This window comes from Gnatocerus cornutus, chromosome 7, assembly GCF_029298725.1.
Source record: "Gnatocerus cornutus isolate USDA-ARS CGAHR chromosome 7, icGnaCorn1.1, whole genome shotgun sequence".
NCBI classification, from domain to species: domain Eukaryota; kingdom Metazoa; phylum Arthropoda; class Insecta; order Coleoptera; family Tenebrionidae; genus Gnatocerus; species Gnatocerus cornutus.
This window is the reverse complement of record NC_142239.1, coordinates 613,920-629,510: the sequence shown is the minus strand read 5'-3', so window position 1 is coordinate 629,510 and position 15,591 is coordinate 613,920. Positions and strand designations below refer to the sequence as shown.

At 34.6% G+C, this 15,591-nt stretch overlaps 1 protein-coding gene across 1 annotated transcript; it reads left to right on the top strand.

Annotated features, from left to right (window-relative positions):
• Positions 1-681: 681 nt before the first annotated feature.
• On the top strand, positions 682-11,427 carry LOC148170576 (sperm-specific sodium:proton exchanger-like). Its single transcript, XM_088041354.1, has 6 exons — positions 682-686; positions 6,482-6,656; positions 6,704-7,059; positions 7,269-8,273; positions 10,790-11,177; positions 11,227-11,427. Exons 1-6 carry the CDS (start codon positions 682-684, stop codon positions 11,425-11,427), a joined length of 2,130 nt encoding a protein of 709 aa, XP_087897480.1.
• Positions 11,428-15,591: the final 4,164 nt, after the last annotated feature.

Here is a 15,591-nt window from a genome sequence, read left to right as displayed (position 1 = left end):
TTCAATTACATCATTTTGTAACATGTCGTTAATTTGACGACGAATTTCGGGTTTTTGATTTTCGGGTAACCGATAGGGTTTAACGTGAACAGGCTTGTTAGATAATAGGGAAATATGATGTCTTAGAGCATCTGTATAAGTAAGTTGATCTCCTTCTAAATAAAAAATATCGTTGAATTCTCTGCAAATGTTAATTATTGATTCTTTTTCCTCTATATTCATATAATTTGTTTGAATTAAGGATTCCAATTTTTTCAATCTTTCGGATTCAACATTATTTTGCGATAAGGATATGGCGTGATAATCTTCGAGATTATGGAATTCTAAGTCGTGCGGATCAAATTGTACAGCTGTCTAGTTGGTATTAATTACGTTTAGGATAAAATGACCTTTGGTGTTTCCGACGATGCAGTTGGGAACGAACAACCCTGCTACTAATTCCTTTTGCACGCATAATTTAGGTTTTTTGACTGAATCGGCGTCGATCGGCACCTGCACTCTGATTTCGGATCAGGCGGGTATTTCACGCTTATTATTTGACATCTGTTTAGGGGAGCTTAGATTGACATTAGTTTTCGGCAAGATTTCCAACTGAAATCCGTGTTCAAAGTTGACCGCATCCTGATTAAAATTTATTACTGCCCCTAGTTTTGCTAATAAATCTCGGCCAAATATACCATCATGGGGTATGGGAAAGTTCGAAGGAACTATATGAAACGGGTGGATTACGACTGTGTCGCCTAATTGAATTTGTGCGTTACAAACACCAAGAGTTTTAACGTTTTCATTGGTAATGCCTTTTAATTTCATCGTCTGTGCGGTATTTACTATAAAGTCTTGATCTGCCACGTTTCGTTTAAAAATACACAGATCAGCACCGGTATCTAGAATTAAATTTGCTGTTTTAGACGCAGCTAAATCTATCGGAACAGTTACAAAATTTGGTTGTGACTTTATTGTGATGTTGAAAACTTTTGAATGAATTTCTGCGGTACCATTTAATGGGCGTTTTCGAGATTGCGCATCCGAGTTCCGTTGCCCGATGAACTCGGAGCAGGCTCGTTTCCCGGATTGTTTTGAGAATTTTGTGAGTTATTCGAATTATTATAACGTGAATTATTATATTCTCTTTTTCGGCATACATCTATGGTATGACCCCTTATTTTACATTTTATCGACAAAAATTGTTATTATTATTTGGATTTTGAAAGAAATTATTTTGTCGATTTGAATTTGTGAAAGGTCTTTGATTCGTGTTATTAGAATTATAATTAGAGTGATTGTTGTGAGACCTTTGATTTGCATTGTTGGAATTGTGATAAGAATTAAAAGAGGATCGATTTAAATTTAAATTATTAGATTTTTGAGAACCTTGCAGTTTAGCTGATTTTTCTTCCTCAACTGCAGCCTCTATAGCTTCATGCAATTCTTGAAATCGCGACGCTTTGATAATTAGTTTACTTGGCTCATTCAGACCGTCTACAAAGGCCTTTAACGCTGAATGTTTATTTAACTTTTTGACGTACTGAGACGCATCTGCGCCTTGTTCTTTGATGCACGCGTCGTCCAGATCGGATGTCAATTGTATGATTTTATTTGCAAATTCTCGCACCGGATCTTTATTTTGTTTAATACTCAAAAGTTCTGTTTGAATTTGAGCAATTGATCTTTTTTCTCCGAACTGATTCTCTAATTCATTTTTTAGTGATTCCCAAGATTCAAAGTTATTATGTTTTACTAGATCATACGCGGGACCTGACAATTTTGTTTTTACGACATTTAAAAGACTAATTTTGTGTGAATTTTGGGTACACATCCCATAGACAATATCGACACAAGTTAAAAATTTATGCAGATTATATTTATTTCCTGAGAAATCGGGTATCATTTTTAAAGCAATATCTAGTGAATACTTCATTGTGTTGTCTTGGGGATTATCTTCACCAGATTCTGGCATTTATACTAAAATAATATTAAAACTAACGTGCATGAAATGGAGCGACAAAATATCAAAATTTACCTAAAGTTAAGCAATAAAAATTTCAAAATAAAGTAAAAACAACACAACACTTATCTTGTTGCTTTGGATCTTGTTGTCCGTTCTTGATCGGAGGTAGAAGACGGCGATCGAAAGGTAATTCTCGATGACGACAGATCAATTGATGAATCTCGATGACGATGGATGATTAGATGAAAATTCAAATGGGTACTGATGATTTTGTAGATGGACACAATTTCTGTAGATGGACTTGGAGCACTCGACTTTTCCCAAAATAATTTTGGACACTCCGTAAATTTTTCGCACTATCGCACTTTTATTTCGTAATTCACTTGGACTGCGAATGCGTACTAATGAGTACCGACTTCCAAAGTAATTAGAAAAAACAATGCACAGAAATACACTTCGACGAATTACACACACAAAAAAACTTTAACCCCACACACCTGACACCACTGTTGTGTTTCTCTGTCGTGCTTACGGGGATTAACTAGTGAAAAAGCGAGATTCCTTAAATTGTGGTTTATTGCTAATATTTACATTCCGGGTTGGAGTCCGGATCAGTACCTCTTAAGAATTAAATCTAAAATCTAAGAAAAATGCGTGGTCGGAATAGTCGCACCCCCACTCCGTCTTAAGGGAGAGTTATGAGATGTGACTAATTGAACATATGTGAATGTGAGGGTGGCTGGAATTAATTACAACAGAATTTATGTATGTGATTGTTATCATTAATCGTTTACTTATCAGACGTACGTGATTTTGTCAAGGCTCGGAGCTGAGTCGACACGTAGGTACAGTTCACGCAACGATTTAGTGCTGTTATGGCTTTGACTTTTTAAATCGTTTACAGCTACTTTACCGCAAACCCCCATAAACATAAACATTCTCTGGTGGTTAGATCTGAACCGGAATACACATTTTTACCCAGCTGGTCAGTCTTACAAATCGAAACAATAGAATTCTTCAAAATACGTCTATCCTAGGGGTTTATTTTAATGCAGATAAGACCCAACCACTTGAGGACGATTATGTTTATGAAGGTTTGCGGTAAAATTGCTATAAACGGTTTAAAAAGTCAAAGCCACAACCGCACTAGATCGTTTGGTGAACTGTAATGGAAAACCCTGGGTGGTGTCTACCTTACACAGGATAATAATTGATATTTTAAGGAATAGGAACATGCGTATAGATAATTTTACTTGGAATTTGCAATTTCGATTTGTAACATTTTGTAACCTCTTGCACATTTTGTCATTTAGCACCTATTAGGCATGAAATTGTAATATTTAGTTTCGTGACGGAACCATTTAATTTCCTTTAATTTAAATTAATTTACCTAGCTCTTTATTGATTTACAATATGAAATGCACTTGGCTACATAATCAGTCGGCCCGCCATTTTGTCTACGATGTTTTCAAATGAAATAACGTTTCTTCAGATCCAACTTGAGGAGCAGACTTTCAAAGTGCAGTTTATCCATTTTTTCACAAATTGAGATATTGGCGCCATTTTGTTTTTTTGCGAAATTCTCTTCTATTCTAGTCGTGAAATTTGTGTGCAAATAGTACATAATTTTCCTCATTTTATTGCCACATGTTTAAAAATGCAAGTTATTTCTTAAAGGAGCTGCAAATTTTATTAATTTCTAAAAATATGCAATTAAGGACAAACTGCATTTTGAAAGAAAGTCTGCTCCTCATTTGTAAAATGTATCCCCTGTAAAGTCTGCAAATCTAAAAAAGAGAATCTGTATTCTGGGTTGCCAGATAAAAAAAACTGGCTATTTTGTTTAAATAAAACTCTTTGAGAGTTAGTAAAGCTATTTTTGAAATTAAACATTATTCAGTAATTTTTTTTATTTTTTTTGATACTAATGACGTTATGCTAAATTTTAAATTTTTTACATTTACCAGAACGTGAATACATAAAGGGTGCTGGTTTTCTACTCTTTGACGGTGGGGGCAAATCCTTATGTAAATTAACAGACGATTTATTTATACATTTTTTTATATTATTTTGAACGGGCTACATTGAGGTGTTTCGAAAAATGCCGGATACTGTAGAAAGAGGGTTATGATTGCCACCCTCTCAAAAGTAGTAGGAGAAAACGCAATATGGGGGATTACTAAGTGATTTATTTGTGATTTTTCGAGTTTAAATTCATAAGGCTACATTGCGGATTTTTCAAAATAATCGGAGGTCGTGTTTGAGGGGTTGAGATTGCCACCCTCTGACGGGTGGTGGCCGTATATGCGATATGGGGGATTACTAAGTGATTTATTTGTAATTTTTCCATGTCAAATTCATAGGGCTACATTGCGGATTTTTCAAAATAATCGGAGGTGGTGTTTGAGGGGTTGAGATTGCCACCCTCTGACGGGTGGTGGGAGTATAAGCGATATGGGAGATTACTAAGTGATTTTTACCTAGAAGACTTTGGAGGCTTGGACCCGAAGTAAAAACTACTTTGAGATCCAAACCCTGGAAAATTCTTTCCAGTCCCTTTGTCACTGAAGGTGAGTAAGGGATGGTGACAAAAGAAGTCTCTCAGGTGTTTTCTGAAAAGTAGAACATTCATTGACCAATTTCTTAAATCTAAATTTTTTAACAATTTTATCAACAATGTTGGAATCGAAACCGTTACACCTGGCAGCATCTTTAATTAATTTTAATTCCTTTGCGAATCTGAATTTGTTTAATGGAAAATTCAAAAGCCTGTGAACAAGAAAATTTAGACTTGCCATCTTATGTTGAGGACAATGATGGGAGTCTGCAGTGATGTAGCGAAGAGTACTGGTTTCTTTCCTATAAACATCAATCTCTAATCTGTTGTTATTTTTAATTACAATTGTGTCTAAAAATGGAAGTTTTCCGTCTTTCTCTATTTCGCAAGTAAATTTTATCGTTGGATAACGGTTATTTATTTTGATTAAAAAGTCATCAATATTTAACTTGTTTGTATCAAAAATGGCAAAAATGTCATCCACATACCTAACCCAGATTTTCCTTTGAAAGTCAGATCAGTGTTGAAATTCTAAATTATTAAGACCTAATGTTAGTTTTTTCCAAAGTTCGTAAGCTTGAATTTCAAGCAAACTTCTTTTGGAGTACAGATATTGAATTTCTGAAGAAAGCCACTTCCGTTTAGCAAGAGATATTATTCTCTCACTATTTTTACAATTACTGGTAACACTGACTTTAATGAAATTTGGAAAAACACCGTGGTGTTTGTAGCTTTTTAGAAATTTAATATCTGCACCAATTAACTTAATTCTAGCACTTACCCTATGGTATACGTTGAGATCCTTGGATCGGGAAGCCCATCATTGTCCTCAACATAAGATGGCAAGTCTAAATTTTCTTGTTCACAGGCTTTTGAATTTTCCATTAAACAAATTCAGATTCACAAAGGAATTAAAATTAATTAAAGATGCTGCCAGGTGTATCGGTTTCGATTCCAACATTGTTGATAAAATTGTTAAAAAATTTAGATTTAAGAAATTGGTCAATGAATGTTCTACTTTTCAGAAAACACCTGAGAAGACTTCTTTTGTCACCATCCCTTACTCACCTTCAGTGACAAAGGGACTGGAAAGAATTTTCCAGGGTTTGGATCTCAAAGTAGTTTTTACTTCGGGTCCAAGCCTCCAAAGTCTTCTAGGTAATCCTAAAGACCGAGTTGGAACAACAGAAAAGTCGGGGATTTATGAAATTAAATGTAAAGATTGTGATCAGAAATATATTGGGCAAACAAGAAGGTCAATTTTAAAAAGGTTCAAAGAGCATCAAGCTCATCTCAAATTTGGAAGGTTTGAAAAACCAAGCGTTGCCCAACATGTTTTTGACAATGACCACCACATTGATGAAAGTTGTCTTCGTTTAATTAAAAATGTAAATAATTGTAAAATTCTAGACATTTATGAAAGTCTAGAAATTTTTAGGAACAAAAATGTAATAATGAACTCAGACGACGGACCCATCCCCTCCTCCTCCCTCTACTCCCTTCTACCTGCGCCAAAGGGTGCGCGTCGACAAGCTTTTAGTATATAAGGACGAATTATTTGTTAGTTTTTAGTTTAATCATCGCTTTGATGATGATAGCATTGCTATCGAAACGCGCGTCAGCATTTTTTGTCAATTTTGGTGTTTGGGGAATAAATTGTAATTTTTAACTTCTAGGTTGCAATTTCTAACTTTTAAAATAGCTTGTAGCTTCTAAATGGCGATCTGCAAATCTAACTTTTGGCTTGCAGCTTTTAGGTTCTAGTTTGTCCATTTTAGCTTGCTGAATTCCATTTAGAAGCTTCTAACTCTTTGTTTCAAAATTGTTTTTATTACCTCTAGCAACTAATTTGTAGCTTCTAGTCCTTGCCTTTAACATTGTAGGTTTTACCTTCCAGCTTGGAGCTCTGAACTCTTTCTTTTTTGTGGTGCAAAATTTTCTATTTAGACTGTTTTGAAACAAACATCACTTTTTAGGGACGCAAAAATAAGAGTCTTAAAAGCAAAAAAAATATCATATTCGCGCCAACATGAAAACGGCATGATTTCAAACGAAGGAATGCGAATTCTGTCCCAAGCCATCGAAATGGCGATGGATTCCAAAGACACAAAGATCCGCGTAGAGGATCTCTACAGACGATTTTCTGAAGAAGTGAGTTTCTAGAATTTATAACCGATTTATTTCACTTTTTGGTTTAGAAATGGTACGAACGATTGGCGAGGAAACGTCTAGAAGCTATTAAGAAAAGCAGAAGAAAGGTTCGCCCACCGTTGACATATTGGCGCAGACTTTGTTACCATTTGGTGTTGGAATCTTCTTTCGAGAAGATAATGATAGTTATAGTAGCTGTACATTGTTGTCTTTTACTGGTGGACTATAATTATCATCCATCTCTTGTAATGGGTGGGAGAAAAGAACATACTATCTATTTGGACTATTTTATCACAGTGATGAAGTCAATTTTTACCATCATATACACTGTGGAGTTTATCATCAAAGTGTTGGCGTTGTCTTGGAGAAACATCATCCAAGATGGCTGTGTTTCCTACTTCAAGTAAGTTTTCCAATTGATTGTCACTTTTACACTTTTTAAAAAATTGAAGATGATTTAAAGAAAATCAATAAAAACATGTCTAATTCAAAAAAGATCTAGAGGGACTTTGAACCCAAGAAATATTTAAAAAAAAAGTATATTACAATGATTTATAAAGAAATGGCGTTTATCATAATTTTTAGAAACTGGTAAAACTCATCACTTCCTAGGTCTTTCTGGAACATTCAAGACTTCGTTTTCATGATCATCTCCTGGTGCAGCACCGAAATCAGCATAAACGAGCTGCGCAACTGCGCCAACAAAACCTTGACTGTGAAACGCAGGGTCGTCGAAATATTCGAAATGCTACGTTTCCTTCGTCTCCTGCGGATCTTTGGAACCTTCTATCAGAACATCCTGAAACAACTGGAAAAAATCGCCGAATCTAAAATGGCTTTCACCTACGAACTCGCTAAATGCTACTCGGCCGCCGAATCTGAAGTTCTTGGGATGCTCCAGCACATCATCGCCAACGAGAAAATCCGCGACGACATCCGAAGACAAATGGAGATCGACCGGGTAACCATCACCAAGCTCATGGGAATCGTCCAGAAGGAGCGTCCGTGGATCGCCATCACCGTCAAGACCAAACAAGTCATCAGAACCATCCTCAGCGGCTTATACGATTCTGTGATGGTTCTGAAATCGAGCGGATTTGTCGACACCCAAGAACTCGATCTCCTTCTAGAGTCGCTGAACGAATTGCATAAGAACGTGAATTTGATTAAGAAAGTGCAACCGAGCCCGCCGAAAGTCGTATTTAAGGAAGTCCCTTGGATGTCTGACGACGACGAAGTGATTAATTTCCTGTTTGAAAACGTCACGGCTCAGACGTTCGAACCTGGAGAAGTCATCTTCGACGAGGGACATGTTGCCAATGTCATCTACATCGTAGTAACGGGAGTGTTTATGGTTTCGTACACCCCGAATCCGTACATCTTGAGGAGTTGCAAGGAGTACGGCGTTTTGCCGATTGTCGATTATCATTTTGGATCGACCTATGACGAGCAGTCTGTAGATTATATTGTTTCGGGGAATTGTATAGGCGAGCACAGCATTTTGACTTTGAGGCCTTTCAACTGCAGGGTTACGGCGGATACGCATAGTCAAGTGTACGTTTTGAGCTATGGGATTCTCAACAGGGCCATGCAGCTCAGCCCGGATCCGTCTTTCGGGTGAGATTTTCAAAATTTTATAGGCTGTAGATTTAAGTTTTTTTAGGATACAAGGTGTTTATAAATGTTTCTCAGCATAACTGCGATAAAAATATTATATCAATTTTTATTTTAAATCTAATACAAATAATGTGTAAAATTTGAAAAAACCTATCAACTTAGTTTTGAAGATTGCAAACTACATTTATTGTAAGAAGGTCAATTTCAAGTAACGCGGGCGTGTTTAATTTTTCTGGACCCTACAAATTGTTAATTACCATCAAAAAAACCACAATTTAATTTTACGATTTAAAGTGAACTAAAGGGTAGATGACATTTGTCATACAAGATGTTGACATTTGGTATAAAAGTAGTTTCCAATTTTGACTATAAATTTGAAAACTAACTTGATAAAACAGCATTTTTGTTTCTCATCAAACTTTGAAAACAATTTGTATAAATTACAACTAAGATATTAAAAAAAATCAAAGATTGGTTCCACAAACTCTCACAAATCGCTAAAAATTACATTTTTAAAGCGAGCGTCGCAGCCGCCAAAACTATTAGCTAGATTTTTCTGCATCTTGCACAATATTATGAAAGGAAGAAATACAAACAGTAGCAACTTTAAGTAAGTTTTTGTCTCTGTCAACACATGCATTTTTGGGCTAAAAATAAACCTCCAGTCGAACATATAATTTTTTCTGCATTTCGTAAGAACAAGCCTTATAGAGTATTTTAATGGGCAATTGTATGAATCACACAGCGTGTTTGATGCAGTTTTTTGCCCGTAAGAAAAGAATCTATCAACAAGGCGACGAAAGCGCATTCTATTATAAGATAGAAAAAATAATTTGAATTATTTCCAGGCCGTTTGGGGACACCACTTCCTATAGCACAGTTTTTGATCGAAATGTGCCAGCTTTAATTATTTTTTTCCCGACTATTCTGTGCTACAAAGTGTATTTAATTGATCCTAATTTATGGTAAATACAGGGCTATTCACATAACTGTACGACCTGAAATTTCAAAAAATGCAACCAACAATACATTTCCAGTGTTGACTTGGCTTTTCTAAATTAAAATTTTAAAAATACAATCAGAGATGCTTTATATCAACCAGTGGTGTCATAAAGATTTGTCAATTTTTGCCATTTTTGCAAACTAAACTTAATACTCCTAGTTATCTTATCTATTCTTATCTTATTATCTTCGCGAAAATGTTCTAACGACGAGAAAAGTGATGATGCTGTAGCGGCTGCAGATTTATATGCACAAAGAATCCTGACCCTGTTGCACATCCAACAGACAAAATTTTCCGAAAATTAGAAAAAGATTTAAGAGAAAACTGGCCCCAACAGAAACGAGTTACAATTAGAACAGCCACAGGTATGAAGAATGAAGTTGCGATTCTTTAAGATGTTACAGAAAATCCGCAAGTCAGTCAAAATTTTGTGTCACGTCAAGTTGGAACCAGTCTGCCAGCAGTTTCAAGAATTATTTCTGCTAACCAATTTTATCTATACCATATCATGAAGGTTTAAGAGCTGAAGGAAACCTGGAAGAGCAAAGATTACGGTAACACCAGAAACTTTGAAACGCGTGCGGCGATCCTTTATGAACAGAATAGCTTGTTGCAAAGCAAAGAATGGGCAGAATTTTCAACACTTGTTACGATGATTTGTCTCCAATTTTTGTTAAATTTGTTACTGTTACATAAATTTGGCTTCCAGTTTTGTCATCTTAATAAATCGTTGAACAATAAATGTCAGGTGTGATGATTTTTTAAAATGTCAAGCATCAACCATGCAGGCATCGTTGAGATCGATTTAATATATTTCAATTTACTAAAAGCGACGGTTGCTTTGAAAATGTATAATGGGTTGCATTTTTTGAAATTACAGGTCGTACAGTTATGTGAATAGCCCTGTATATGAGAGAAATATTTAAATAACTTGTATATTGAAAAAAAAAAGCAATTATAGTAGATATTAACGAAAGTTATCAAAAAATACACATATTTTAAAAACTGTAAATTCAAAAATTATAAAAAAATCCCACATTTTTTTGAGTCTACAAGGCAAGTCATGTTAAAATTTGAAGTGACTCTAACCACCAGTTTAAAAGAAAACAGCTAAAAAGTACCTAAAAGCTAAGTTTTTTTAAAATTATCATGAAAACCGCAGGACAGATTTTTTTTAAATTTTATGTGATGATTTAGAATAAAATTTTACATCTTCAGGATTTTTTTCAAAATTTTTGAATTTACCGTTTTCGAGATAGGGGGTACACTTGAACCTTAAACATAGTTATATTCACTATGAAAACAAAGCGGCAAAATAGTAGTGCATGGTAGGAATTAGAGAGCCACCTTTGATGCTAGAAACATTTATAAACACTCAAAATAAAATTCCATAGTTCATGATTTTTTTAATTATCTTCAATTTTATAACATTGAAACCTGAAAACTCAATAATCCCTAAAAGCAAAACCGACATAATACATTTTAAATAATTTAGACTTTTTGTTCGTTCCAGGTTGGAAGCCAGGATTTGGAAAGAAGTCGGTATAAGAATAGCCATCCCCGTCCTAATGTCCACCCCAGTCTACCAATCCCACTCAAAAGATCAGATCAAACAGATTCTGGAACGATCATTTGTTCCAGATCTGTCATCCTACAAACTCTTCGTCGTGACAGAAGTCATCGAAGACATCATCCTCATCGAAGGCCTAGTCGCTGATATGAACACCAATAAAAAGTACATCGCTCCCTGTCGAATTGTCAGGACCATTCGAAAACTAATTCTCCCCAATAACAGCTTGATTAATATTGCCATCGACGTAGTTACTAAGTTATTAATAATTCCTGTCAAAGGGATGACTGAGTGTGATATCATCGTCTCTGCAGAGGATGCCTGTGAACTGGTAAGACTCAAGACAGTACATTATAGAAATTTATGTAATCTGATTTCAGACTTTGAGGTACAGTACCTCAAAATGTCTTCAACACGCAGCGCAAGATCGAATGAGGAGGCGAAGGCGACGACTAAGTCGACGTAAGACACTGGCTTCATTGGAGAGTCAGGCTCCTTCGGTACGGTCAATTTTCATGTTTTTAGCCGTATGTTATACTGTTCCAATTCTTCTAACATTTTTATGGCAGTACCACCCTTAGAAACGCTAATAACCCACACAATACCCCTCATAAATTGCGGTTTCGACTGTCCAGAAAGGTTTTAACAGGACCGGACGCATAAAAATATTGCATCGACGAATTCTGTTCAATTCTGTTGCAGTCCAAGCAGTAATAATATGCAAAAAATTTATTATTGATTTTCCGATTAATTTGTTTTGTGATTCATTTTACGAGCAATATGATAATTTAAGAGCGGTCGCTACCTAGCCTGCTCTGTAGATTACTGTCACTTCTTCAGTCACAAAAATTACCAGGCCAGTGCTTGGGTCTAAAGCCTCATTTCCACGGTCCGTTCTAGAGAGAACAGAATTTGATTTACGATGGAATTTGAGTTATTGCACCATATTTTGCGGTCAGAAAATTTGCAAATCCTATTGCACCCTTGGTTTACAATCCTCTGTTCCGATTCCACACGGACTGCTACATTTGATGATAACCAACAGATTTAATTAGTCCAATTCTTTTAATTTAAACACAAATTTTTTATCATAATGTTAATAAGGTAAATAACACGTATAAATGTGGATTAATGTTAATAAAAATGGCGATAAATGTAGATAAACCAATTTATTTCCTGCATTGAAATTTACAGAATCATTGTATGAAAACAGGCGTGAATGAATGCAGGTAGGTAGGTTTCTTATCTCTGTAAGTGGATTTATCCTTTTGAAGTAACCGACATCAGGTTGTATTTTTGTGGATTTGGTCCGACTCATTACCTGAAGATTTGAATTTTTAATTTTGTTCTGTGAATTGAATCTTTCTGTTTACGACGGTTTATATGAGAATTTACTTACAATACAAAGTTTACTGCTTCAATTCAACGAACTATGTATCTTGTCTGTTCGTCATCGGTTCGGCGGACATTTCAACATAGAACCAAGACAGAACGCACCGGACAGTTCAACACAGAACGCACAGAATCATTGAAATTAGACGCTCCTCTAGAGAAAACTTTGCAAAAAAACAATGCATTTCAGAATTTTTGTATAATTAATCTCGTTAAATAGGATTAAATAAAATGTTACTGGATTTCCGTTGATGATTCCAGTCATTATCTTACTACGAAGTAAATGAGTAAGTCTGCCCCATGGTCTGGACGGAACAAAACCGACAGTTTGACAGTTTGACAACCGACAGTTGAACCGACAGTTTTACCCACAGACCTCGGTTTTTCCGACCGTTTCGTTCCAACCGTCGAAACCGTCGTTCAGAAACGTCGTGCCAGAACGAGGTTTGTGGGGCCCTTTAGTGTGCTATCGTAAAGTGATTGTAAAATAATAAATGCTTATTTTGTCTCTGTCTGGTAGAAATACTTTTTCATGGGTAAAATAATATGAATAAAAAACTTTTATTTTAAAATTGTAAGTACATCAGTACGTTGTTCAAAAATTAATTAGTCAAATAATAAATAGATCAAAGTATTATTTAATATTAGAATGCCAAACAGAAATTTTCTAAAAAAAAACTAAACATATCTGTTTTATGTTTAATTTTATTTGTTTCCAAATAGATACGTATTTGGTATGAAGGTATACTCAAAAGATACAAAATACATAGTATAATAATGTGTATAATATGTACATGTTAGTAAGTATTTATAAGAAAAGTGGTATTTACTTAATAGGTACTTATTTACAATATTGACAATTAACTAATACATAGGTAATACAAACTCAATGACGGCGGATCGGAATAGACAATCTTTGTTTCCTAGAGTCAATTAATTCCAGCAACATGTGATCAAAATAAAACTTAATCAATTTTGGTTCCATTTTTTTTCCAAAAAGTTGTGTCTTCATAAACATATTCATATTTCATATCATTTTCTTGTCCAAACCAAACACCCAGAATACACATTTTTTTTCGTGTTATTCTTAACTGCCCTTGGATTTGGTAATACCAATTATGATTTGAATTTAAAATGTATGTTCCATTTTTTTCTAGTTACCAGAAGTCAACCTTTTTATTCTCCCAAAAAAAATTTATATTGTTCTCAAAGGAACAAGATTTAGTGGGTTTTTCAGTAAAAGTTGAACCGGCCGGCGGCAAAATGAAAGAAATTGTCATCACCTAGTAAAACTCCGGTCAGTTTCTTAGATAAACTCTAATCCAATATTGCAAACATCAGGTAAATTGCATCCGGTCAGGTCGCTCCATAGAGTCATACCATTCAAAACAATTTTGTTTCATTCAACATTTTTTATTCATTGATGAACTTTTAAATTCTAATGAAATAAGAAAAAATAAACATAAATAATAAAATATGTAATAAGAAAAATAATAATAAATTACTATTTTATTAAATTTCATTTTCTAAATTTTACGTCCAACACCGTGAAGTAGTCGAGAAATTAATTCGTGTGTCATTGAAAGACTTTAGTTGAAAACATGACTATAAATTAAATGAATTTTCATACTACATAGTTGTTTCTATAATTTCATACATCAAGCATTATGAAACTTCGATGTGCTTGTACTTATTAGCACTTTTAATAACGCTCTTCTAATTGTAACCATTTTATTATCCTCTGTGCGAAACAAGCAGGTAAAAATTTTAGAAGAAATCCCTTGATTTACAACTTCCAAAGCTGGTCAAGAAACCGCAAATGAGGGTACGCTTATAAATCAACCTAGTCGTAAATTATCTGCAAAGCTCAGAGCTTCGATTGAAAAATTTTTAGTTTATCTCACTCATAACTAGACCAATTTTAATGATATCGATTTAAATTTAGCGGGAAAGTGATTTTGAAAGTATTCTTTACTAATTCTAAGTTTAAAAATTCACAAAAATCGGACATAAACTTCTATTCGTAAAACTACCCCTAAATTATCGAATTTTCAAGTCCTTTAACTTTTAAATTAAATGTTTTTTCCAATGTTTGATTCTTAGTTTTAGAAGAAAATATGAATACAAGCCGTTGAGAATAAGAACGAAACTGATACATGAAAAAATAAGCGAAATATTTAGACGATACTTTACATGGGATTCTCCATAAGAAAAATGTCTTGGCACTCGCCTTAAAGGCTAGGAGTAACCATAAGTTACCTCTTATGTAGAATACCGCATTGGGTATAATTAAACCTATAGAACAGATTAAACCAGATAAAAGTCATCACACGTCCTCCAGGAGTAGGTAAATTTAATACAATTACAAAATATTGTACGACGAAGATTACCGAGTACACCGGGTCATCTGGAGATGTTCCAGTTCGCGTGAATATCGCATGTAAAATGATTGGAACTGAAACTGAAAATGATGAGCCTCATGCGATATATTCTAAACAACAAACTGAAGTCTATTTTTTTTCAAGAATTATGATTATAATAAGTGATCATTAATGTTAAAATTTATATACAAAAGTATAATAATAAATTTAGTATGATTTTAAATTTGCCAGATACAAAAGTGGTGAGGCGCAGCCTAATTTGCCTCATATGGCGAGTGGCCACTGGTATCTGCGGAGTCAGGTCAGGTTCTCACATGACATCAAGTTATTCATTGTGTCTTTAAAAAATTCACTAAACTGAAATAGAAATGTTATCTATTATCTATTTTCTAAAATGAGATGTTTTTTACTATTCGTAGGGAAGATTAAATGTATCAACTATTACAGAGTTGCCTTTTAAACGATTCCTGACTTAACCCTTCTATTCCCCGTTCTTGCGAAAGGAATTAAATTAAGCCAAATTGCACATGCTTTAAAAAGTAACACACTTGACCAAACTTGAACCGGAATCGGAAGATTGGCGATAAATCCTTGTTAAAATCAAACCTGAGGAGCGAAGTTTTTGTAAATGTTAAGTAACACCCAAGAGAAGTAACATTACCGGCATATAACAGTTAAAAAACTATCAGGCCAACTTTTGTAACGGCGGACGTCAGAAATCGAAAAAAATACACTGCTTCGTGCGATGGTTCACAAAGACAAATATTGTTATCATTATAAAAAGGCTTCTTGAAGGTTTAAATTGCAGGTTTACATGCTCTGCGACACTTGTTAGGTTAGATATTAACTTTTCAAAATACACTTGAAGTTAGCGTTTAACAAAAAGATGTGGCAACAGCGCTTGACGTGTTAGGGAGAACCAAATTACCAACCTCAATGAGATCTCTGAAAAATTACTAACAAAAAATTTAT